The following is a 27,162-nucleotide window of genomic DNA, read 5'->3' on the forward strand; positions in this document are numbered from 1 at the left end:
AGTCAAAACCTTTCTATGTATTCTGTTAATTTCTAGTATATCAGTTTTTGTTTGTTTTTGTAATACAGATTTGAACATCCCTAATCTAAAAAGCCAAAATCCGAATTGTTTCAAAATCTGACATTTTTTAGCAATGACATGATGCCACAAATAGAAAATTCCACGTCTGACCTCATGTGACAGGTTTCAGTCAAAATGCAGTCAAAAGTTTGTTTCAGAGGCTGGGCGCGGTGGCTCATGCCTGTAATCTTAGCACATTGGGAGGCCGAGGCAGGCATATGTCTTGAGGTCAGGAGTTTGAGACCAGCCTGGCCAAAATGGTAAAACCCAGTCTCTACTGAAAATACAAAAATTAGCCAGGCATGGTGGCAGGTACCTGTAATTCCAGCCACTCCTGAGTCTGAGGCATGAGAATCGCTTGAACTCAGGAGGTGGAGGTTGCAGTGAGTTGAGATCACACCACTGCACTCCAGCCTGAGTAATGGAGTAAGACTCTGTCTTACACATACACAAACACACACAAGTTCATTTCATGCACATAATTATTAAAAATATTGTATAAAATTACCTTCAAGATATGTGTATAAGATGTAAATGAAACATAAATAAATTTTATGTTTAGACTGGGGTCCCATCTCCAAGAGGTCTCATTAAGTCTATGCAAGTATTCCAAAATCCAAAAAAATTAAAAATTTGAAACACATCTGGTCCCAAGCATTTTGGAAAGGGAATCTCAATCTGTAGTAGTGCTAATATCAATTTGTGATTCAAAAATTCAGTAGTGGTGAGGTGACCATTAATAATGATGTAATGAGAAAACTGGAAAGAGGTACATGAGCATCAGAAAAATACAGTTAAGAAGGAAAAAGAGGCAACCATATCTAACTTTTAGAAGAACCTTCTTTTTTTTTTTTTTGCGTGATGGTAAGCTGTTATATTCTACAGCGCCTTGTTAACCTGGGTCTCCTGGGAGCTACTGATTTTCACCACATGATGCTCTAACAGTAATATTCACTGAAACCATGAGGTCTTCCGCCTGCAACGGAGAACTCTACATTGTACTCTGTACATCGTGTTTCCAATCAATTAGAACGGACTGGATAAAAGAATCTGGGAGCATTCTTACAGAGCTGCGACTCCCTTTTATCAGCTTCTGCTTCTCTCAGGTGCTTTCCAAAGTTCCTGTTCCGCAGTTCCCTCATCATGCGCTGGGCTTCAGCCCACTCTCTGGAAAATTCACCTGAAGGCACGTTGTTTCCCTCTCCATCTGGCCCCGAGATCTGCTTTAAGAGAACTAGGAAACATCAAGTGGTTTATTAATCTGGGAATTCTGGGCTCCAGTAGGCTACTTAAAAAAAAAGGAAAAAAAAAAAAGGCAGAAACTTCTATGGAGATTTTATATTAGTTTTTTAGTATCATTATGGGATTCTTTTCATAATGTTGAAATCTTAAAGGGAATTCTTTTAGTGTACAATGAAGGTTATGCAACCAAAAGACTAATTGGGCTTAGTAACTCTTCTTACTGTGCACATTCCGGATGACAGTTTTAATCTTCATATCCAGTTCTTTTGCGCTTTGTATTGCCCGATTAACATTGTTGTATAATGTTTGTGCTTTTCTGGAATTTACTTGAGCCTATATGAAAAACAAATGGATTAGCAACAAATTAAGTCAATGAAGAAAGATAAAAATACTTTGAAAGCAAAAAAAACCCCAAAGTTAAATGGACTTAACACATTTACCTTTTCTTGCAAAGTCTCAAATTCCTGATTCAAATCAGTCAGTTCTCTTTCCAGGCCTTCTATTTTTGATCCATGATTTGAAATGGTAGAACGGTAGTTGAGCAACTGATTCTGGAAATAAAACACAAATGAGTGTCACTTTACAGTATAAATTAAGACTAAATCCCATCAACCTGGTCAACAGGGTTATAATTGAAGAATCATTTGGCAAGACCATTGTCAGTTCCACACACACACAAATGTGGTTCTTTGAAATAGGTTACATAAGGAATCTATTTTCTGATGTACACTGTGATATGGCTCTAAAATAAAGTAGCAAATGTGAAGAGACAAGAGCTACTTCACTGGAATTAATGACCTAACCTTAGAGAAATGAGGGTAATACTACTTACCTGATTAATTTCCAGATTCTATAATAAATACAGTTTTTTAAAATCTGCAGTTAACCTGACAACACTAAAAGCAGTGCATATGGCTGCTTGAATGAAGGAACCATTAAGAATCTATTCAAAGAATCTCATCCAACAGAACCACAGGGAACTCAGAGCTCCTGTAGCTGAACAGCCTCATGTTGCAAATGAGAAAATGGAAGCCCAAAGAAATCTGACTTGTCCATGGTTGCATAGCTCATCGGTGATTGCTTCAGGACCATAATCCAGGTCCCTTGCCCCTTTTTTAGGCTAAATTGCCTCAGTACTCTTAGATTCTTAGACGCTGCTGCACATAATATCTAGAATGATGATGATTTTCAATTTTTTGGAAAAAAGAATTAATATATTGAAAAAGTTTACAGAAAAAGTGATATTATTACCTCAATAAGTATGTCAGAACCAGTGCTGGGTAAAAGAATACAGGCTTTAAATAAAGCCTAGGTCCAAACCCTAAGTCTGCCACATAATAGATGAGCCGCACTAAGCCTTGCTCTTCCATTAGTAAATTGGGGATTATCATATTTAGCTGCAAGGTTGGTTTTGGTGATAAGTGAGCTAATGTATTTTAAAATGTCATGTACACATGGGCATTTAAAACTGTTACTTCCCTTCTTATATGTAATCTTTCTTAATTTTCTCATGTTAGTGTGATATGGCAAGAAGATAGTTCTATTTTAACTTTACTTCGGGGAAAGGGAGGCAAGTCATTTTCTACATTGTCAGCAGAACACCTGGATAAGAGGTGGAGTGGGTAAAGCACGGCCTTTAGAATTTGATCGTGATTTGAATTCTTCTAGAACCACCATGATTTTAGGCAAGATGCTCAGCTTCTCCATGCCTGTTTAATGAGAATAACACTAGGTTCCTCATGAGGAGGTTGGGAGACTTGAGTAAAGCCCTTAGCACAGGGTGTGGCACACGGCATGTGTGCAGAACGGTGAAGGCTGCAGGGCTGTGTTGACAAAATCCAAGCAACCCAGTGGCTTCCTTTTTTTTTTTTTTCCTCAAGACATAAATGCTTTTACCCTCCTCTTCTCCATATTAAGCCTATAAACCTTGGACTAACATTATCCAAAAGGATAGGAAAGAGTCATTTTTCTAGAATAATCTTTTGCTATATATACTCAGCTATAGCCACTACAATCAGTCCTAAACCCAAAAGTACTTATTAAACTTTCCCCAAAGCCTTGTTCACTGTGTCTAGACTACAGCTGATCTCATCTACTGAATTATTTTACTTCAATGAGTGTATTCTTTCATTTCCATGATTTTCAATTGGGTCTTTTCATATCTACCCCTTCTTGTTTGATTTCTGGTGGTTTCCCCCCTCAAATTTCCTAATTTCTTATTCCTTCTATTGGGTGTTATTCTGCAAAGTCATTTTTAGATTGTCCTATTGTTTTCATTTTATCCAAAGTGAACTCATCTCTTGACTGCTGCTTCTGTTGGGCGTCTTTCTTATTACTTCTCTGCTAACAATGTTTGCAGGCTCATTCTGGGTGGGAGTTCCCCTTTCTTTGTGCTCTCTGGGCCCTGTCTAGTGCTCTTATGCTTATCACCACCCCTACTCGAGCCTCTGACCCGCAGTCTAGGACCAGGTCTTACTTTGGCAGTTTAGGATTTGTATACTGTCGTGGCACTGACAGGATGTAACATTCCAGCACAGATCCAGGTCCGTAGATGTGTCCCACCCCTGTAGCTTTGCTAGGCTCTCATACGGCCATTACCCAACGATGAGCACTGGGCAGTTTCCAGGCTGCTTTTTAGCTCCCATTCATGGACACAGCATCCCCTATTTCCCCTGAGGGAAATAGGTTCTATTACTTCTTAGGATACCCTCTCAGCCACCTTCCATCTAAGTATACATACAGCATTCACCCAAATGGACTACATTCTGAGCTATAAAACAAACCTCAACACATTTAAAAGGATTGAAATCATAGAAAGTGTGTTCTCTGACCATGAAAGAGTTAAATTAGAAACCAGTAACACAAAGTTATCTGGAAAATCCCCCAATTTGGATATTAAACAACACATTTCTTTTTTGTTTTTGTTTTTTAAGATGGAATCTCGCTCTGTCACCCAGGTTGGAGTGTAGTAGCACCATCTCAGTTCACTGCAACCTCTGCCTCTGGGGTTCTAGTGATTCTCCTGCCTCAGCCTCCCAAGTAGCTGGGACTACAGGCGTGTGCCAACATCCCGGCTAATTTTTGTATTTTTAGTAGAGTTAGAGTTTCACCATGTTGGCCAGGCTGGTCTCCAACTCCTGGGCTCAAGTGATCCACCCGCCTCGGCCTCCCAAAGTGCTGGGAATACAGGCATGAGCCACCATGCCTGGTCAACACATTTCTAAATAACACATGGGTTACAGATATGTCACAAGGAAAATCAGAAAATCCATTGAATTGAATAAGAATGAAAACATAACATTACAAGGTCTGTAGGATACAGCTAAAGCAGTGCTTAGTGGTAAAACTGATAGGATTATATGCCTGTGTTAGAATCAAGAAAGATTTGAATCAATAAAATAAGCTTAGGAAACCAGAAAATGAATAGCAAGTTTCACCCAAAGCAAGCACAAGGAAGAAATTTAAAAAAGGATAAGAACGGAAATCAATGAAATTGAAAACAGAAAAACAATGGATAAAATCAATGAAATAAAAGGATCAACAACATTGATAATACTCTAGCCAAAATAATTAAGAGAAAGAGATAAGATGTAAATTATCATTATCAGAAAATGAATGAGAAGGCATCTTTATAGACTTTACAAATGTATAAAGGATAATAAGGGAATATTATGAACAATTTTATGTCAATATATTTGGTAATTAAGATGAAATTGACACATTCTTTGAAAGGTACAAATGACCAAATACCACTCAAGAAGAAACACATAGCCCAAATACTGTAGTCTCATATCTATTCTTTGAAAATTAAATTCACGGTTTATTTTTAAAAACCACAACTTCCAACAAAGAAAATTTCAGGCTCACATGGCTTCACTGGAAAAATTCTATCCAACATTTAAAGAAGAGTTAATACCAATTTAACACAAACCTGTGTTTGAGTCTTCTGAATGCAAGACACTGAAATAAACGCTCTATGAGAAAAATTCACCTGGATGTTCAGTAAGTATTGTTCACCTAGATGTGTTAGTTTTGTGTGTTCACAAAAATGACTTTCCACCAGGAAAACTCTTATCTTCATTTGTATCAGAGGAAGGAGGACTGTTGTGGGAAGTCAGGGACCCCAAATGGAGGGACTGGCTGAAGGCATGGCAGAAGAATATAATTGTGAAGATTTCATGGACATTTATTAGTCCCCCAAATTAATACTTTTATGATTTCTTACGCCTGTCTTTACTGCAATCTCTGAACATAAATTGTGACGATTTCATGGACACTTATCACTTCCCCGGTCAATACCCTTGTGATTTCCTATGCCTGTCTTTAATCTCTTAATCCCATCATCTTCGTAAGCTGAGGAGGATGAATGTTGCCTCAGGACCCCGTGATGATTGCATTAACTGCACAAATTGTTTGTGGAGCATGTGTGCTTGAACAATATGAAATCTGGGCACCTTGATAAAAGAACAGGATAGCAGCAATGTTCAGGGAACAAGGGAGATAACCTTAAACTCTGACTGCTGGTGAGCCAGGTGGAACAGAGCCATATTTCTCTTCTTTCAAAAGCAAATAGGAGAAATATCGCTGAATTCTTTTTCTCAGCAAGGAACATCCCTGAGAAAGAGAATGCGTCCCTGGGGGGAGCCTCTAAAATGGCCACTTTGGAGATGGCTGTCTTTTACGGTCATAGACAAAGGGATGAAATAAGCCCCAGTCTCCCGTAGTGCTCCCAGGCTTATTAGGATGAGGAAATTCCCGCCTAATAAATTTTGGTCAGACAGGTTGTCTGCTCTCAAACCCTGTCTCCTGATAAGATGTTATCAATGACAATGTATGCCCAAGACTTCATTAACAATTTTAATTTTGCCCCATCCTGTGGTCCTGTGATCTTACCCTGCCTCCATTTGCTTTGTGATATTACCTTGTGAAGCATGTGATCTCTGTGACCCACACCCTATTCTTACACTCCCTCCCCTTTTGAAAATCGCTAATAAAAACTTGCTGGTTTTACGGCTCAGGGAGCATCACGGAACCTGCCGACATGTGATGTCTCCCCCAGACACCCAGCTTTTAAATCTGTCTCTTTTGTACTCTTTCCCTTTACTTCTCAGACCAGCTGATGCTTAGGGAAATAGAAAAGAACCCACGTTGAATATCGGAGTTTTTCACCTAGATGTGTTAGTTTTGTGTGTTCACAAAAGTGATTTTCCACCAGGAAAACTCTTATCTTCATTTGGATCAGAGGAAGGAAGACAACCCCTGAGCCTTTCCAGGAGTCAACCTCCTCCTTCCTGCTTATGGAGAATCCACTCCCGCAGCATCTCCTCCCCACGTATCTACTCTCAGACGCAGGGGATTTACCCTCAGGTCCTTGGCCTGGGTCTCCATGTGCCTCATCTGCTCCAGAAGCCCCGCGCTGGCACTCAGGCCCTGCAGCTGAGACTTGACCAGGCGGAGCTGCTCGCCCATGGTGGCCAGGTCGTTCAGGAGGGTCATCACACAGCTGTCGCAATCTGTAGGGGCCACAATCAAAGGCAAATGTGCTGCGGGGGGAGCCGTGGGACTGTGAAAAGACCCCAAGTGCTATGCAGCCCAGTTGGCACACACACAGATCATCACAGGTGACAATCACAGCCCTGGTCTTCTCAGGGAAGGATGTGGATTCTGAAAAAAGGAGAGCCCTATGCACAGGGAGCATTTTAGAAATGGATTTTCCATGCAACCTGTTGCTTACTTTATACATGAGGAAAATAATAATAGCCTTCAACTATGGGATGCTTGTGATTTACCAGGCATTGTGATAAGACATTTACAAGCATTTCCCTAATATCCCTATAAGGTAGGTCTAATTATCATGTTAACTTATCAAATGATGAAACTGAGGCTTGGAGAAGCAGGGTCACCCACCGAAGGTCAAACAGAGAGAAGCTGATTTGACCCTAAGTAGTCCTCCTTCCACCTCCTCCCACCCTTACTTTCCCAGACTGGAAACTGCATGACCCAGCATGGGGCTCACATATCTTAAATCACACCCCACAACTTGGAAAGGAGGAGGAGGGGCTGTCTTTTCTCACCATCACATTCTTCTGCAGGGCTGCTATCTTTGGGTTCTTGGTTTATGCAGTCTGAAATCAGAAAATAACCAAAGAAGACAATGTTATTAAACTTATTCTTCATCTGCTCTTTAATGTGGTTCTCAGAAAAGCTAGTGTCGCAAGGTTTTATTAGTTTGGTGCAAAAGCAATTGTGGGTTTTGCCATTACTTAAAATGGCAAACCTAATAGACACCCAACTACCCAGCATCGCTAGCTCTTCCTTTTCCCTCCCTCACCCACGCCAGTGCCCAGAAGCTTTCTCATCTCCCAGCAGGCTCACTGCAGGAACTGCTTTTGTGGCCTCCCTGTTATATATTCAATTCCTTCACTACAAAGGTCAACTCGATAAAGGGCCATGTTTTCTTATCAAACCAAGCCTCTCAATCATTCGCATTAGGCCTTTCTTCATTGGAGAGCCTCTTGTATATTCGTGCTGCTTCTGGCATCATTCAAGAACATTGTGCAAACATTCACTGAGCAAATTTAAGCATTTACAGTGTGCCAGAGCCCCATGCTAGCTGCTGGAAATACAAAGATATCAAGACAAAATCCCTGCTGCTCTGTAACTTAACAGTCCCATGAAACACGAGGGCAGACAAGTTACAAAACAGTGCAACAGATGTGGTGATAGTGATGGGCATATAATGTCAGTGGGCCCATGCCACCAGCTACAGCACATATAAACTGAGTTTGTGTGTGTGTGTGTGTGTGTGTGTGTGTGTGTTTGTGTGTGTGTTTGGCTGGAGGGGAGTGGGAGAGTCTCTCTCTGTTATCCAGGTTGGACCACAGTGGTGAGATACCGGCTCACTGCTATCTCTGCCTCCCAGATTCAACCGATTCTCCTGCCTCAGCCTCCCGAGCAGCTGGGACCACAGGCACACACCACCACACCTGGCTACTTTTTGTGTTTTTAGTAGAGACAGAGTTTCACCATATTGGCCAGGCTGGATAAGCTGAGCTTTGAGATTCTCAGCTACAGTGAAGCCTGCTGGTCAACCCTGGGCATTCTTGACCCCTTCCACGTGTACCCTTTTCCCCATGCCGTGCCTTCTGACATTGACATGTCCTCTCACTTCCCCCTGAACAAACTGTCTACCTTCACAACAGCAAAACTCTATGCTTAACATTTTCCTGGACAAGCTGCAAGAGGCTTTCACATCTGTTATTGTCACCAGCCAATAATATTCCACACTTTGTGTGTATATACAGACATTTTAAGCCACGTTTACTTTTAATTATAAAAACTGATATAAATTAATTATGGAAAATATGGGGAAGTCAGGAAAATGAGATAAAAGCATCATCCTTGATCTTGCCACACAAAGACAATGTTCCCTTTATAAACATTTGTATACATTTTAATTTATTATATATATCATCATGGGTTCCTTTTTTTAAAAAAAAGCCTTACTTGCTTTTTTTTTTTTTTTTTTGAGACAGAGTTTCACTCTTGTCACCCAAGCTGGAGCACAGTGGTGCTATCTCAGTTCACTGCAACCTCTGCCTCCTGGGTTCAAGCGATTCTCCTGCCTCAGCCTCCCGAGTAGCTTGGATTACAGGCATCTACCACTGTACCTGGCTAATTTTTATATTTTTAATAGAGATGGGGTTTCCCCATGTTGGCCAGGCTGGTCTCAAACTCCTGACCTCAGGTGATCCACCCACCTCAGCTTCCCAAAGTGCTGGGATTGCAGGCGTGAGCCACCATGCCCAGCCATTCGCTCTTATATGTACATATTGTGATATTTCTATTTCCTCAGTTAGTCTGTAAATGGCTTCTGGACAGCAAGCATGGTCTTGTTTCCTTGACAATTTTCAACAGCACCCTGAATAGTTTATGGGGAACTAGGCTTCTCTGGATGATTGATTTATTAGTGAAATTTTCCCAACAAGCTTGCATTTTGACCACCAAGGAATATGTCCATTATTAGTTGAAGAAAAAAAAAAAAAAAGAATAAAAACAACAACAACAAAACTCTAACAGGAATAAGCAAGTCTCATACATGAGCATCTTCTTCCATTTTGGGAACAAACAGTTACTATCCTCATTTCAGGGTGCTGATTTGTGTTACTGGCGTGGGGGAAATGAGGGTTGCAGAGGCATTAGTCTGGTGAATAAGCTGCTAGTGATGTTGAAGCTTCTTGAATACCTCCAGTGACAGGAGAAATAGCCTCCTTTTAAAGAAATCTGTTTCATCTTTAAACGTTCAACATTTCTTCCTTAGAATGATTTAAAATAGAGCTCCCTCTTGCTTCTACCCTTTGCTCTAAGTTCTGTCCCTTATATCTCAGAGAACAAGACCAACCCTTTCCCACACGCCAGCCTGACAAACATGTCCTTTCCAGCTCTTCCTTTCACTGCCCTGGCCAATCCTTCCTCATATGACACAGTTCCACATCCCTTCAGAGTCTTACCCTCTTTCTGAACAACTATAGCTCTTCTATTGTCTTCTAAAGACGTCACTAACTCTCACGTGAGGACTTACATGAGCAGTGTGCCATGGACCCCGGCTTTAGACACCAGAACTCAGTGAAAACAGTGCGAGCCATCTTTGGGGCCACACCACGTTCTAACCTACCCTGCACTGACTGCTGATGGCAACCTTAAGCCTTTTTACACCTCCTGCTACTAAGCCAGTTACCACTTACCACATAGCTAAACGTTTATTTATTTTTTCCACTCTACTATAGGACCACACCCTTATCCTTAATATCATTTTGTCTGGTTGAATTGACCCATCATTCCAGACTGTTGAGGCCCTTTTGAATTCTGAATGTGTCATGGGAGGCACTTTCTACTGGAGAAGACCAGGGAATTTCACCCCAAAATATGGCACCCTGGTAGGCTGATTATTTTAAATTGAAGGCCCTTGGAGACCAGCAGATGCCGGAAAAAACTTTACTCTGATACCCACTTATCTTCCCAACATCCAGACTTGCCAAAAATGAAAACAAACTACTTCTGGTTTCTTCCATGAGTTTTCATTAACTTAACTCATATTTCAGGGAGAAAGCCTGAAGTCTGTCAACACACCTGGACAGACTCTTGTCACAAAGCATTGTCTGTTCTATGGGCCCAGAAGATTTTGTCCCAGGCCTCACTGTATGTTCTCTGAGTCCATTGAGTCAGTCTAAAAATCATTTACCATTACCCTTAAAATCATCCACTTTTCCACATCTCTTTCCCGTAAGAAGAAGGGTACGTAAGCATCTACACCCCACTGGGTTACTGGGTAATCACTGTCCTGTGATTCTCTTGTGTTACACGCATTAAAATAAAATTGTGTATGCCTTTTCTCCTATTAATCTGCCTTTTGTTTGCTGATTTTCTGCAAATCTTCTGCAGGTGAGGGGGAAGTTTTCCCTTGGTCCCTTTACTGTTCTTCCCAACTTTGTGCCATCTGATAAATGGGTAGGCATGCTTTCCATATTTCCATCCAAATAACAAATGTGGAGCCAAGGATGAAGTCCTGAGGCATGACAATAAATACCCCATTCTAGACTGGCATTAATCCATTTACTCTGCATTCCTTTGGGAATAGTCACTTGACCAGCTGGAATCCACATATCCAGGGTTTAGTTCTTCAACTTGTCCGTAAGTATAAGATGAAAGATTTTATCTAAGTGTTTGGTGTTACACTACATCGATAGCATTTTCCTGATGATTCCTATTAATATTCTGTCAAAGAAGGAAGAGGATAGTCTTCCTTTTTGGTCCAAGTTGCTCCTAATAAACCCATACTAACTCCTGCTAATTATCTTTTTCTTAATGTATAAAATCCACCCCAATTACCCACCCACATCCCAGAACATGTACTGCTGTAAGATAAAGAGTATTTCAATTTCTTAAGACATGCACAGGAAAGCTGACATGACAATATCCCTACAATATCAAAGGGAGATCTCAGCAAAATCACCGAAGTAGGATCTGAAGTTATTTTGATTATGATCAGGTAAGTTTTAAAAACGATTCACTTTTTTAAAAAAAAAAGTGCATTGAAACAGGTTACTCACCAAAGCTGAAAATACTATTTAAGCATTTCCAGGGTTGTCAAAACCAGGGGACAACTTGCTGGTTGGAATTGTGTATTACGCATCCTGAAAATGTGTGCTTGGGTTCTGAGGCTGTTAAGTTGTACCAGCTTTATAAATGCAAATTAGCAGGGGTGTGGGTCGACCTTACCTCCAGTCAGGGGATCACAACTGCCCAGCTGGCCATTGTTGTTACAACTGCATGGTTGGCAGCTACCTCCGAATTTCTGGGGATTCCCGAAATATCCCGGTGCACACCTACACAAAATGTAGAGAGGAGGAGAAACACCCAAATAACTCATCGTTTATCCCAACCAGTTTTCTCAATCTCTAGCTCTGTGTTTGGGATATTGTAACCCATTGGGAGGAAGACTGACATAGATCTGCAAGAATGAATATTTCTCAATACAGAGATATTTACCCTTGAATTGTCTCACAGAAATAAACTTGAAGTAAGATCCATATAATTTCTAATTTTTTGGATGAGGGAAGACTTTCTTAATATTTTTCCTTCCTTCCCTCCTTCCTTGGATGAGGGAAGACTTTCCTAACCTCCCTCCCTCCCTCCCTCCTTCCCTTCCTCCCTTCCTCCCTTCCTCCCTTCCTCCCTTCCTTCCTTCCTTCCTTCCTTCCCTCCTCTCTTTCTCTGTTGCCCAGGCTGGAGTGCAGTGGCATGATCATAGCTCACTGCAACCTCGAGCTTCTGGACTCAAGTAATCCTTCTGCCTCAGCCTCCCAAAAAACTGAGACTACAGGCACATGCCACCATTCCTGGCTAAATTTTTAATTTTTAGTAGTGATGAGGTCTTCCTATGTGGCCCAGACTGGTCTTGAACTCCTGGGCTCAAGCGATCCTTCTGCCTCAGCTTCCCAAAAAACTGGAACTACAGGTGCATGCCACCATGCCTGGCTAATTTTTAAATTTTCAGCAGAGATAAGGTCTTGCTATGTTGCCCAGACTGGTCTTGAACTCCTGGGCTCAAGTGATCCTCCCGCCTCAGTTCCCAAAGTGCTGGGATTACAGGCACGAACCACTGCACCTGACCTGCACTATGTAAAGTCTGCATAATTCATATTTGCACTAATTGCTGCCGTGCTGTATATAATGATTCTTAAACGACTGAGAGAAGTTACAGCTGCTACCTTTGGCCCTGAGCCTTTGTTCTTCTAGGTAGTATAGTAATGAGAACTCATTCCTGATTTACAAGTTTAAAGATCACATTTCCTTGATTCTTAGACTGTTTAAAAAAAAAAGTCAAATAAGCACACATTAATTTTCCTGGGGTTGGGGTGTCAATTACAATATTTCCATTAACAAAGTTCCACTCCCCATCTAGTCACCTGCAAATTGTCATTAAACTGATGTGTGGTGTCTTATCATCAATGGACTTGATAGACTCAAGGAAATATGGCATTTATCTCATTTCCCAAAATGTAAGCACTGCATCAAAAAAAATTTGGCAATTCCAACACACGTCACCACGTACTTGTAATATACTTCACCAATGTATTACCATGGATACACTGGTGATATAACGTAAAGGATCAGAAAGATCTGGCTGCACTCCTGCCTCCACACTCCACAAGTGTGATCCTGGGCTGTTGCTGTAACCCTCTGTGCTTCAGTTTCTTTACCGTTCCCCCCACAACCCCCATGAAAATATAAGCTCCATGAAGACATGGAGTTTTGGGCTGTTTTGCTCACTGATACATCCTTAGCACCTGGCACATATTCATTCATTTGTTGAATGAATAAATGAGTGGACTAATAATACCTATTTTGCTCAATGAATATAAGAGATCATGTAATAAAGAATCTAGCATAATGTTTGCACATAACAGATTCTCAAGTGTAGCTATCGTTATAAGACATGACAAAATATTCATCTTCTAATTGGCATCATTTGAAATTATTACAAGACAGCAGAAGGCCCATGTACCCCCTAATAATCAAGAAGGTAACTAGGCTGAGGTGGCTTATCTAAGTCTACTAAGCAGGGTGGTCATATACTAATAATAGGGCTTTACTTTGTGACTGGCTTGGTATTCTACCTAACAGATCATGCTATGCAGAAGCTCTGTGTTCTAGAATACTTTATTTTTGATGTCTTTCTTACCTACATCTAAACTTCCCACGTAACAGATGCATAATTACAAAGTACCTTATATTTAAATCACAGAAATATTCAGGAAGTTCGATTCTACTTCTTGCAAAGCATTACTCACTGGTTACGAGAAATAACTGGTTCTCTTATTCTCAATTTATGGTAGTGGCTAAACACAGAGGACTGAAGTAAAACTTCCCGATTTCATGAATGACACTGGTACAACAAATAAAGAGCAGAGAACTAGCTTGTCATCTGTGGCCCTGTTTGGCTGAGGGAGAAGAGGGGGTAAAAACATGTATGGGCTGGGAAGCCTTTGCTAAACCCTCCCCCTGGCTGGCTGCTCTGGTTTCTATCCAGCTAGTCTCCTGCATAATCTATATTCCTACTTTTCACCCTTGACTGTCCTTGTATTTATCATTGTGTAGTTAATCGCGAGTGCCAGGAATGATGTCTGGGTGCTGTGTCTAACAAATGAAAAATGTTGACATCAAAATGGCATTTACCTGTGAAAAAGCTTCAAAAAATTTTTTAAAGAAATAATAGCTTGTTTTCTTGAGACATCAGATATAACAAACATCAGCTGAGAGAAGTACTGTTAATTAAAAATTTTGCCTGCCAAATGGATGTCTCACCGAGCCGGTTGCTGTTTAATGCTTCATTGTTTGTGAAGAGCCATAAAGAGGATGAAATTAGGACACCTCTCCCAGGTGTTGGTCCCCTGTGGCTTTTAAATCTCAGAGCCTAGAATCCCTTCCCACTACCCACATCCTTCCCTTCTCGCTGGTTGGATGCACCTCCTAATTGCAGCTCAACTTAGCCCAGTTCTCCCATCTCTTGCTATTTTAATGGCATGTTTTGATGTCTGTCCACCACTGGACTGGAAAGCCCTTGAGGATGCTGTCTGTGCTGTTTGCTACTGTGCCTTCAGTACTTAGCACTGTGCCAGACATATATATATACACACTAGGACCTCCATACATTTTTCATTGAAAGAATACATGAATAAGTGTGAGGCAAGTGTGAGAAATACTCATTTTGCTGAAATGGAAAATGGAAAACAGAAGAACCTTCCATTACCATCTTTTGCCATAGAACTGGGCTCCTTAGCTGCTGCTCGGTGTCCCCAGTCTAAGGCAGTCCCCACATCCTACACGTGGCAAGTGTCTTCCAGCCCTGGGGCTTTCCTGCCTCGCTTCCCCAACCTAACCTGCCCTCCACCTCCATCTTCTGGCTCCACTGGGTTCTAGTCACTCCTTGGACCTACCGAAGTCCTACCTTATCCATAAACATTTCAGATAATCCCAGTCTAGGGTGGTTATGCCTTATTTAAAATCTGGTTGAATTCATTTTCTGGTTAAAAAAAATTAGTCAAACTCTTTTAAAGTTTAAACAAAACAACGTAAATTAAAATGATATACGATTTTTCTCTGTCAAATTGGCTTTTTTTTTTCTGTTGCCCGGGCTGGAGTGCAGTGGTGTGATCATAGCAGCCTCGAACTCCTGAGCTCAAGTGGTTCTCCTACCTCAGCATCCCAAGTAGCTGGGACCACAGGCACACACCATCACACTTGGCTAATTAAAAAAAAATTATGGAGATGAGGTCTCTCTATGCTGCCCAGGTTGGTCTCTAACCCCTGGATCACATGAAATAATCCTCCCACCTTGGCCTCCCAAAGTGCTGGAATTACAGGTATGAGCCACCATGCTTGGCCCTAACTGGCAAAGATTTAAAATATTGATCCTTTCCAATATCCATTGGGGTAGGTAGTCACTCATTTTCTTTTGCTGCTAGTAAGAATATAAACTTTTCTGGAGGTCAATTTTGCAAAAAGTATTAAAATCCTGGAAAACCTATCCTCTGACCCAAGGAATCCACTTCTACAATTATACCTTGAGGACGTGCACACACAAATATTAAGCTGCAAGGATTTAATTTTAGTGTTGCTTTAAATGGAGAACAGTAAAAGGATCTCCAAGACCAAGAGTAGGGGATTATGGAAACCCAGTGGAAATTTTTGGTCATTGATGTGATGTTATCAGTGAATACTTATTGATATGGAAAGATATTACTAACATAGTATTAGATAAGAAAACAAGTCAAAACAGAAAGTGAAACACGAATCTACTTTTTTTTTAAGTTCACACATTTAGAAATGATCTCTAGAAACATACAGCCAGCTTTTTAACAGTGGCTTTCTGTAGACAAAATGATTATGAATAGGATTGTATGTGAACGCGTTTGAGTGCACAGGGCTAGGTAGGGGTATGGGGGGGCCTCACTGGTTCTCTGCTCCCTTGTATTTCATCATTTTATAATAAATATGTATTGATTTTATGAGAAAGTTATTTTTAATTTTAAAATATGTCAACCACATGATTCACTTTTCATACTGTTACTTTTCCAACTATGTGTGCGCTGTCTTCCCAGCTACTTTATAAGTATCTTTTATGACTTTCTCAATACTTGGCAGTGTCCTATGCATAGTCGCTAATCATGACAATTGTCCGTGAATAACTAAAGCTTGGTTCTGTGGCCCTTTGTCATTAATTTTACACTTTCCATTCCACAACATTTATTATTTTGTTTCACAAACATTACTGAACACCTATTATGTGAACAGTACCATGCTTGGAACCGGGGATTCCGAAATAAACAAGACACAGATTGTCCTGAAAGTGTTCAAAATATAGTGTGGGGATAGAGATGTGTGTGTGTGTATGTGGCTATCTAGGCTAGGGCTGTGGATATGTGTGTGTATGGAAGAGTGTAGAAAGTTGTACATGTGTACAGGTAAGTAGGGATATGTTGGGGGCAGGTGTATGTGGAGATAAGTGGAAGGGACATATAGAAATGGGGGTATGCAGAGATCACTGTGGAGGAGGGGTAGGTAGGGAGGTGTGGGGGGTTGAGGTACACAGGGGTGCGTGTTGGGGGGATGTAGGTAAAGCTATGTGTGGGTGAGTGTATGTGTTGTGCCTCATTCTCAGTTTTCTGAAACGTACAAAGCAGGACAGAGAATGATGTTAATGATTTATTAGGTGAGCAGTCTTGTATTTTTCCCAAGAGACCTTTTTCCAGGCCTCAGTCAAACTCCCAGCCCCACCCCTAGCTCCGCGCCAGCGCCTGGCAGTGCCCCACCCACAGCCCTCCCTGCCCCCTCTGCAGGCTGAGCTGGGAGGGGCTCCCACCTCACCTTTCACACTGTATTCCTGTGTACCCAGCTTTGCAGGAGCACCTCACGTCTCCCCCGTTCACCACACAGCCGGTGGCAAACCTTGAAAGAAGACAGAAAAAGGCCCCATTAAAAACACAGATCGATAGGATTTATGCTCGTTATTTTTTACCACAAAGGACTGGCTTGCCTTAAGTGAACACTGAAACCCAGGGTCTGGTTACTTTTTGTGTGAAGAAAATTTTGCCCATCAAGACTTGGAGACATAATGATGAATGATCTCAGCTGACACTGGGCAATTTTGGTGAATAAGGACTGAAGGCATTTATTTGTTCCCTGGGGAAGAGCATTTTTCCCCTTAAGACAGAGCAGAGTAACTCCCTTTGGAAGAGATGATTACAACAGCATTTTTCCAGGAATAACAAGGAAGGAGTAAAACAAGTCCAGGCAGAAAAAAGAACAGAGTTCTGATTCTTTAAAAAAAAAAAAAAAAAAAGTTCTCCTTGTTGATTCTAGTTCTTCTCTATCAGACACATTGCCTTCTGGGAAGAAAAGTCGGTGGGGAGGCCAAGCCCTGGAGCCCCCTAAAGACTCACAGAGGACACTCACCTGCCTCGGCATTTCTGTGGGCACAATCATTGCTGATTCTCGCTTTTTTTTCAAACCAAGTTGTGGAATTTTGATCCCTTCTCTTTTAGCTCTAAAGTGGTGATATTTTACACTTGATCTTAGCCAAAAGGCTGAGAAGCAATAAGTGATGATATTTTAGAAGCAGCTTTAAACACACACACACACACACACACACACACACACACACACACACACCCCCAAAGAGACCATGAAAAAACCCTGTTGCCTTGCAAAGTATCTCCATCTGCCACTGGACATGACACTGATGCCATCTGAAGGAATATTACTCCATTCGCTGGTAAGAGAATGCCTGTTTAGGAAGCCTCTCAAGGCACAGTTAGACATTAGTCAGCACTATTAATATTGCGGGAAGGAGAAGTAGATAAAAATAGAGTTTTACTGATAAATCCAAAGACCTACGTGTTACTTCAACTGCATGGAAGCTGGAAGCTGACCTTGATGCTACTATGCTTTGCAAACGAAAATAAAACACTTTTTCCAAGCACCCCAGTGGAAATCTTGCTGCTTTCTACTTTTGCCAGCTTCTCTTCAAACAAGTCTGGGCAAGGTCAAGTGATTGATCCCTTGACAGATAAAGCTGCAGGATCGGGCAGGTTTCACGAGTATCAAATACATAGACAGCAAAGCAGGGCGCATTCCAGATAGGTCTCTCCAGAGAAGCCACACTTGGCACATGACTTGTGGCGATGTGAGGACTTGGCCCACGTGTCGGTTAAGGGCCGATATAGGCCTGCCTTTGTGATCCACACTTGTTTCTGAGTCTATGTACTAGTGAGGCGTTCTCAGTGTCTTCTTGATTTTCAAACCAACTCCTGCTTCACTTGATTTTCAAACCAACCCTTGCTTCACTTAGTTTGTTACATTATTCTTTGCTTGGGTCCACAGTGAACCCTTTGTGATGAGCAAGGATATGACAAGGTGCCACACCTAAGGAGAGAGGAGGTTACCTTGGAAACACAGCGGTGGCTTCCTACCTATGTAGTCTATTGGTCACGTTGGAGCCTGAATGACAGCTCAGATCACTTGGTGGCTCAGAACTGTCCCAAAGCTTCCATCGCACTGAGGATAAGATCCAGATGCTTGACCACAGCCTGCAGGGTTCTGCGGAATCTGGGTCTTAGCTGTTCCACCAACCTCACCTCCAGCCCTCTCTCTTCACACTGCACTTCCGCCACTCCTGCCTTCTCACTGCCCTTGAACACATGGTCACAGGCCTTTTCCTTCTGTTTCATCCTTGCCTGGGAGCCTCATGGCCAAAATACTGCCATAGCTTCCTCTATCCAACTTCAGGCCTCCTTGGCCATCCCTCTAAAGCAGCTACTCCCTCACTGTCAATGACACAACCTATTGCAGAAAATGTCATCTCTATCTCCAGTTATACTTCTTATGGATTAGTGTGTGTGTTTGCTGAGTGTGATGACTCCCACCCTTTCTCTCCCTCTCTGCCACACTCTAGGTCAAGCCCCAGGAGAACAGGGACTGCCTCCGTCTTCTTTCAGTTTCCCCGTCACATAGAGAGGGTTGAGGCCTGGCCCTGTCATGGGTGCTGGAGAAGTAGCTACTTAGCCACTGAATGAACAGTAAAAGAAAAGAGGGAAGGAAAAAGCCTGGAAGGATACAACTTGGAAAGACAGTTTCTGTTTGTTTTCTTTTTTTTTTTTTTTTAAGATGGAGTCTCCTCTGTGGCCCAGGCTGGAGTGCAGTGGTACAATCTCGGCTCACTGCAGCCTCCGCCTCCCGGGTTCAAGCGATTCTCCTGCCTCAGCCTCCCGAGTGGTTTGGATTACAAGCTAATTTTTGTATTTTTAATTGAGACGGGGTTTCACCATGTTGGCCAAGCTGGTCTTGAACTCCTCATCTCAAGTGATCTGTCTTCCTTGGCCTCCTAAAGCACTGGGATTACAGGCGTAAGCCACCGCACCCAGCCTATTCATTTGTTTTCTTGTATGTCGTGTTCATTTTAATATTACAGCTTTCTTGAGATATAATTCACATACCACGCAATTCATCACATAAACTGTACAATTCAGTGGCTTGTAGTATATTCACAGAGTTGTACAACCATCGCCACAATCAATTTGAAAATATTTTCATCCCTTCAAAAAGAAATCCCAGACCCTGTGGCAATCACTTTCCATTCTCCCCACCTGCTCTCCCGCCCCTAGTCCTAGGCAGCCACCAAACGACTTTGGGTCCCTGTAGGTTATATCAAGCTGCTACGGTACCTGTTGGTGTGAGGACACGGGCAGGCCCTGCAGGATCCGTGGATGGCGTTGCCATAGTAGCCCTCCTGGCAGCGCTCACAGTGCTCCCCCGCGGTGTTGTGCTGACAGTTCTAGGGACAGGTGAACAGCACAATTCACAGCAGCCAGTACAGTCCCTACTTCTGAGATCACTGTAATCTTACTTATCACACGACTAGAACTCAAGTCCTCTGACTTTCAGTGATACCAGCTCCTCTAGCCATGTATTTTCCCGGTCCCTTGAATCATTGCTGGTGTTAGAAAAGAGGGGTAAGTGCCCTTCCCTAAGTGACATGGTGCTTAACATTGGCAGCGTGACATAGTGGGGACAAGCCAGCTGAGTCTCTGTCCCACTCCAGCATCTCGAGGCCATGGAGTCCTGGGGCAAGATCCTTTCAATTGTATCAATTTTACTTACATCAATTTTACTAGTGTATGATTTACATACAATTACAATTTTCTCAAAATGTACAGTTAGGATAATGCCCACCTTCTAAGGCTGTGGGGAGGATTTAAAAAAGCAAGTGTACTAAGCTCTTGGGAAATGTAAATTCTTTCCTTTCTTCTCCTTAGCACTGCTTTGATGAAAATTACCTTCATTTTACTTCATGGTTCACATAATAATGATATACTGAAGACTGATATTATTGAAATTAGTTCTTAACACAGAATTTGTTAAAACAATAAAAAGTTGCACAGTATCTGAAGAAAACACTCAGCTGAATTCCAGTGTCCCAAAGAAGCAAGAAATTAATGTTATCTAAGCTTTTTATTTACATAAATCCAATTATTTTCATGTCAAAGTTGCTGTCTAAGGAAATTTGTTCTTTAGTAAAGTGTTGAGATGAAATAATTTTGCAAGCAAGTGGTCTATTGAGATAAAACCTGGTGGATTGGGTCACAGTTGTTTATTTTCTTGGCGTTACCCTAGTGAAAAAGATCTAAATGCACAGAAACATCCAGGAAAACGCCCCTTACTGTGGGCATTTGATAACATGGAAACACTTTGTGTTAATTTTATGGGTAGGAATAAGTACAATTTTAAAAATTTGCCTATGTATTTTACTTCTGTATGCAGAAGTGTTGCTGGAGTAGGAAACTTTAATGAATGTCAGGGTTTTTGTTTTTTGTTTTGTTTTGTTTTGTTTTGTTTTGAGACAGATTCTTGCACTGTCACCTGGGCTGGAGTGCAATGGCCTGATCTCAGCTCACTGCAACCTCTGCCTCCCAGGTTCAAGTGATTCTCCTGCCTCAGCCTCCTGAGTAGCTGGGATTATAGGCACCCACCACCACGCTCAGCTAATTTTCGTAGTTTTAGTAGAGACGGGGTTTCACCATGTTGGCCAGGATGATCTCAAACTCTTGACCTCATGATTCGCCCGCCTCGGCCTCCCAAAGTGCTGGGATTATAGGCATGAGCCATCGTGCCCAGCCATGAGTGTCAGTTTTTAAATAATATCTGAAGGTAGATTGGGAAAAACAATATACGTTTATATCCCAAGACGACGTGGCTTGTTCATAATGAAAAAGGCTGCCCTTCCATCATAAATGCCGTCAGTTTGTCCAGATTGAGCCAATCCATCCTTCACTAACCTTTGAGTAACTGAAAATTACACAAAACACTAAGATGTTAAAATATCCTTTCATGTTTTTTTCCTAGCTATAAAATTGTGCTATAAACATAAGATATTAGTATTTCAGATACTAATGTGGCGGGGCTTTAAAGTAGGATGCTGCTCACGTGTTGAAATTTGCTTATTATCAGAGAGCTCACCCCTATCCGGAATCCTTCCTTCCCCAGATCTCACTGCACTATGGGTCTAGACTCCTTGAGGTCTGGACACTGGGGACATCTTCCCTGCGGTTGATCAGCTCCGCAGAGGACTCTTCTCATGGGTGACTGAGAAGGACACCAGTGGCTTCCCTCACCCTCACCCAGGCTTCAGCTACCCTGACTCTCTCATAAGACATCAGTCCTTTGGAACTAATACGTTTCCATTTTAGTTCTCTTTCTCTTTTAATCCAAATGACAATTTACAAGTAGAACACAACTGTATAGATATATTTCAGTCCTGTGTCTACTTAGCTCTGAGGCTGAACACATTGGAGAAGCAAGAATGTACAGATGCCAGAATTGAGGTGAGGACATCCGTATCCTACTAAAATCACTCTGAATACTGGTCCTCCACAGGGATGAGAGGAGAGGATCAAGGAAGGGTGTCAAAACCCGTGTTGCTTGACAAAGTCCCATAAGAACATGTGAGAAACCCCTCACTGTCAGTTGAGAGTGGCCACCCTGGAAACCGTCCTCAGTCCTGCAAACTTGGAGACCCTCCCTTCAGGTTCCTTGTGTTTTACTGTGAATAAATGAATGAACGAATGCTGCAGAAGCCCACGTCCACTCCCATGGCACCTGCTCTCCTAGCTCCATTTGCCACCAAATATCTATTAGGCATTTACCATATGCCCAACTATGCTAGGCTCTAGCGATGTGAAGATGGGTTGGTCCCTCGACTCGGGGTACATGTAGTCCTGTGAATAGACATATTCAATATCCCGTGGAAAACAGGACACAAGTGTGCCAGCATCCCATGGGAGCAGGAGGAGGGGCTGCCTGTGAGGGCCACAAAAGGACAGGGATTCACTGAGCGCAAAAGTGAGGGAAGGGCATTCCAGGCACAGGGGACAGAGCGTGCAGAACTTCAGTCTTACAATAGCATGGCAGTGTGTGGAGGGAATGAAAGCAAAGGGCATGCCCAAGGCAGAAGCGCAAGGGGGCAGGATGCAGCTGGAAAGAGCCCCCAGTACTGTGCTGAGGGTCGTGGGCTTTCTTCCATCTGAGCCTCAGAGGAGCACCATGTCAGCTGTGAATTTCATATAAATCATTCTGAAATTCCATTGCAACTGCAGAGGGGAAGATGGGCTCAAGTCGCAGAGAATAAAAGAAGGAAGATAAAGAAAGAAGACAAAGAGAAAAGGGGAGGGAAATGGGAATGGAGAGGAAAATAAGGCGTGACAGGGACAGTAGACAGCAAGGGGAATTGGGGGGAGAGGAGAAAATATGGGGAGAAATTGGGGCAATGAGAAGAGGGAGAGACAGGGTCTCAGCATATAGCAGGAGGCCGTCATTGCAGGTCCCTCTGGACGGTGGCACCTGCATCACCTGCTACTCCTGCCCTTGACACTGGACACCTACTGCTGTACCAGCAAAAAGTTGGACTACTTATCTTTTCAAACTTCAGAGTCTATCGTTGAAACGACCTGACTTGAAGATTTGCACCTGGGTGAAGGTCCCTGATGTTAGACAATTACTTTGGACCTTGAGAGGTGGAGGTCAATTTGCAGTGAAATCAGCCACAAGGCCCATTTGATATTCAAAGGTACTGGATTTCCTCATTACTGTTCTTTGAGAATGAGGGATGCATTCTCGGCTTCCATGCAGGGCACACAATTCAGGGTAGCATCAGCACTCAGGACTTGCCATGTAGCCGTTAGCTGAGCACAGACACGGGCTCAACTATCTATAGTTGTGTGTGCGTGTGTGTGAGTGTGTACATACGTACACATCCCCTACTAGACAGCAAGCCTCGTGAGTGTAGGGATTAGGTCTGACGATTTTAACTCCAGCACTTAGCTGAATACCTGCCATACTAGCAAATGCTCAGTGAGGATTTCCTGAATGAAGAGTCTCTGGTGGCCACATGGCCATTAGGGACAAGTGAAGACAGAACTACAAAAAAAAAATGGGAAAGAAAATCTTGTTTGATTAAAATATGAATTATGACTCTCACGAGTTTTCCTTTCAGTGGGTGACTATAAAAAAAAAACCAAAAACCTCCCTTTGTACTTTGGCAGTTTTCATAACATGGGCTTGACATCTAGCAATGGTTCGCCAATAACACACTTATTCTTTTTTTGTTGTTTTTGTTTGTTTGTTCGTTTGTTTTGAGACGGAGTCTTGCTCTGTTGCCCAGGCTGGAGTGCAGTGTCGCATCTTGGCTCACTGCAAGCTCCGCCTCCTGGGTTCACGCCACTCTCCTGCCTCAGTCTCCTGAGTAGCTGGGACTACAGGCACCCGCCACCACGCCCAGCTAATTTTTTTGCATTTTTTAGTAGAGACAGGGTTTCACTGTGTTAGCCAGGATGCTCTTGAACTCCTGACCTCGTGATTTGCCTGCCTCGGCCTCCCAAAGTGCTTGGATTACAGGCGTGAGCCACCGTGCCCAGCCAACATATTTATTCTTAATTAAAGCATCTACCTGTGTTACACAAAACATGCAATATCAAACATGAAGTATTCTACAGGAACAATAACGAGCTGGAAAACAGTATTTACCAATACCTTTTACTCTTTTTGAACTTATAAGGTTACAGTCCAACAAAATATTCTATCAGGTGGCTCTTCACAACAATTTCCTGTTCTAGCCTGTCACATCTTGCAGAGGAAGCAGTTCCCTGGGCCAAGGTGAACGAGCTTCATACGGTCTAGGAACTCATACTTGAAACACACTCTAGTTGCATTACACAATGCAGAGAAAGTTTGTGCCAGAGGAGTGCATTTCCAAAAGCGCACACACAACTGAAGTCCTGTATTCCTGGAGTACGCTCTCTCCTTTTCACTGTCCACTTTCCTCACTGGGGAGGCCCTGGTTACCAAGGAGAAGAACTCTAGTGAAAGGGATGAAAAAAGCAGAATAAAAAAGGTTCTGCTTCAGGATGCATAAGAAAAATTTCCTGGCCGGGCGCGGTGGCTCACGCCTGTAATCCCAGCACTTTGGGAGGCCGAGACGGGTGGATCGCGAGGTCAGGAGATCGAGACCATCCTGGCGAACACGGTGAAACCCTGTCTCTACTAAAAAAAATACAAAAAAACTAGCCGGGGCGAGGTGGCGGGCGCCTGTAGTCCCAGCTACTCGGGAGGCAGGAGAATGGCGGGAACCCGGGAGGCGGAGCTTGCAGTGAGCCGAGATCGCGCCACTGCGCTCCAGCCTGGGCGACAGAGCGAGACTCCATCTCAAAAAAAAAAAAAAAAAGAAAAAAAGAAAAATTTCCTAAGAAACTAATTTTAGGTAGAAGAATTTTATAAAATATTCCAAAGTAAGATAATTTTCCAGTGGATATGTTGTAGTCATCCAAGACAGCCTTGAGGCCAGGAGAAAATATAGTCAATACAGGGAACAGGCAGGTGGAGGATGCTGTGAGGACGGGAGAGGCCATCAGCACTTTCTCTTCCCCACAACCTCCCTCACTTGTCTTCTCCAAGCCCCACTCTGTCTTGGCAATAGTGAAGCTTGTGTTGGACTGATTTGTTTGTTGTTGTTGTTTTGGTGTGGAAGCGGATGGAGTTTTGTTCTTGTTGCCCAGGCTGGAGTGCAGTGGCACAATCTCCGCTCAGTGCAACCTCTGCCTCCGGGGTCCAAGCAATTCTCCTGCCTCAGTCTCCCAAGTAGCTGGGATTACAGGCACCTGCCACCATGCCCAGCTAATGTTGGACTGATTTCTTATGAGCCTTAAGCCCTCCTCAAATCCCCTTCTCCCTGGCCGCTTTCTTGAGTTACTGGTCATCCGACAGCAACAAGCCCCACTCCCATAACTTCCTGCCACCCCAACAAAATTGGGACCCAAAATAATGGCTTGGATTAGTTATGTCCTGGCAAGAATTAACTTCCAAGGTCCACCCATTACTATCATTTCATGAAGGAGAGATTTAGAAGCTAAAGTGTAACTTAATTGCTCAGATAGCAGCACCCGTTTAATGGTGCATGTTAAAACGGAGGAAAAAATGAAATGTAAAATAATTCAGCCTGATAATGGAGCCTCGTATATTCACACAGCGACCTCTATTTAGCGTTTGGCAGGAGATGTGATGTTGACGTCTTCGGGCATAGTAGAGGGGAATGGAGGAGAAACAGATTGCCTGCTGATAGCATTAAAGTGTCAATTTACTCACAACACATATGCCTGAGCCATCCTGGCATCGATTTGAATGTCCGTTGCAATTGCAGGGAACACACCGTCCGGTATACAAGCCTTTGTGATCCCGATAATATCCAGGGCTACAACCCTATTTTTCAAACAAAGTGTTTAATCAGTACAAAGAAAGAAAACAATTACTATCCAAAGCACGTGACACCTCTCACTGTGAAGCATTCACATCATTTTTATTTTTTAGAGACAGGGTCTCACTATGCTGCCCAGCCTGGAGTGTAGTGACTATTCACAGGTGTGATCACAGCGCACTAGAGTCTCGGGCTCCTGGGCTCAAGCAATCCTCCTGCCTCAGCCTCCAACGTAGCTGGAACCACAGGCACATGCACCACTGAGCCCAGCTGAACATTCGTTTTTCAAACCTTGTTTCCTTCAGTCAGTGTGAATATTTTTAATTTCAACCACCTGTCACGTCCACTTGTTTTGCTCTCAAGCTGTTTGGTTTTCATGCCCTGGTGGGAGTGTGAGACGCATGGTGGGGAAATGAGGGATAGGGCACACGTGGAGGTGGGGGGTGAGAAGGGGTTCCTCTCTTCTCACAACAACTGTTTTGAGGGCAGGTGGAGAAGGTGGAAATGGACGAATAAAGAGAATCGTCCTTAGAGGGGAGGACATCTAAGCAAATCATTTCAAGTCCAAATTATCTTTGGGTAGCCATTTTCTTTCCCAAGTGTGGGTTTGGGCTGGTGGCAGGGCAGTATAGGAGGAGGAGTGGGCTGGGGGGAATAGGAGTCTTAACTGAGATTTAGACAATCATGCCACAATTAGGGGAGTCACTTCATTGCCACTCACTGGTCCATGGGCAACAGAGAAGCCGGGGAGGGGAGTGTGCATGAGGTTGCCATACAGGACTCCTCACGAACATCTGGTCCACACTGAACACACAGAGGCTCAGCCTGAGGGACTCTCCTTGGGTTGGTCTTGTTTCCTCATTCAATCTTGATTTGACTATTTCTATCCCCTGTATATTATCTCTCTCCAGTATAATACAGTTACGCATTTTCATCTGGATGAAAAGAATTACAATTTTCTTTTCATGAACTAATATCTTTTTTTAAAGGGTTCTAGTTAAGAATCCCTCCAATAGAAAAAAAAAAAAAGCAATTCTTCTTATACCAGCCATTAAAATTATTTAGATTTCTGTCTTTAAAGGAAATTATAGACGTTATCCTTTATTTTGGCAGAGCAAGTCAGTGCACAGATTAAAATCAGATATTGGCTGGTTGTGGTGGCTCAAGCCTGTAATCCCAGCACTTTGGGAGGCTGAGGCGGGTGGATCACTTGAACCCAGGAGTTCGAGATCAGCCTGGGCAACATGGTGAAACCTCATCTCTACCAAAAAATACAATTAGCCGGGCATGGTGGCACATGCCTATAGTCCCAGCTACTAGGGAGGCTGAGGTGGGAGGATTGCTTGAGCCTGGGAGGTGGAGGTTGCAGTGAGCCACGATTGCGCCACTCCAGCCTGGGCAACAAGAGTGAAATCCGGTCTAATAAATAAATAAATAAATACTGAAATCAGATATTGTCCCTAATTTGTTTCTCTGATCTCCTATATATCCTATCTTGA

At 42.8% G+C, this 27,162-nt stretch overlaps 1 protein-coding gene across 1 annotated transcript in view; it reads right to left on the reverse strand.

The window, feature by feature from the left end:
* LAMA3 (laminin subunit alpha 3) overlaps positions 1 to 27,162 on the reverse strand; it is a 183,254-nt gene that overhangs the window by 53,911 nt on the left and 102,181 nt on the right. The window contains exons 30-38 of the mRNA XM_015121683.3: positions 25,555 to 25,668; positions 19,587 to 19,696; positions 16,732 to 16,812; positions 11,581 to 11,687; positions 7,377 to 7,427; positions 6,664 to 6,815; positions 1,743 to 1,853; positions 1,524 to 1,635; positions 1,127 to 1,294 (exon numbers count right to left, since the gene is read on the reverse strand). Coding sequence (XP_014977169.3) covers positions 1,127 to 1,294; positions 1,524 to 1,635; positions 1,743 to 1,853; positions 6,664 to 6,815; positions 7,377 to 7,427; positions 11,581 to 11,687; positions 16,732 to 16,812; positions 19,587 to 19,696; positions 25,555 to 25,668 — 1,006 coding nt within the window. The remainder of the gene's footprint in view (positions 1 to 1,126; positions 1,295 to 1,523; positions 1,636 to 1,742; positions 1,854 to 6,663; positions 6,816 to 7,376; positions 7,428 to 11,580; positions 11,688 to 16,731; positions 16,813 to 19,586; positions 19,697 to 25,554; positions 25,669 to 27,162) is intronic.

The sequence above is a fragment of the Macaca mulatta genome, chromosome 18, assembly GCF_049350105.2.
Source record: "Macaca mulatta isolate MMU2019108-1 chromosome 18, T2T-MMU8v2.0, whole genome shotgun sequence".
NCBI lineage: Eukaryota > Metazoa > Chordata > Mammalia > Primates > Cercopithecidae > Macaca > Macaca mulatta.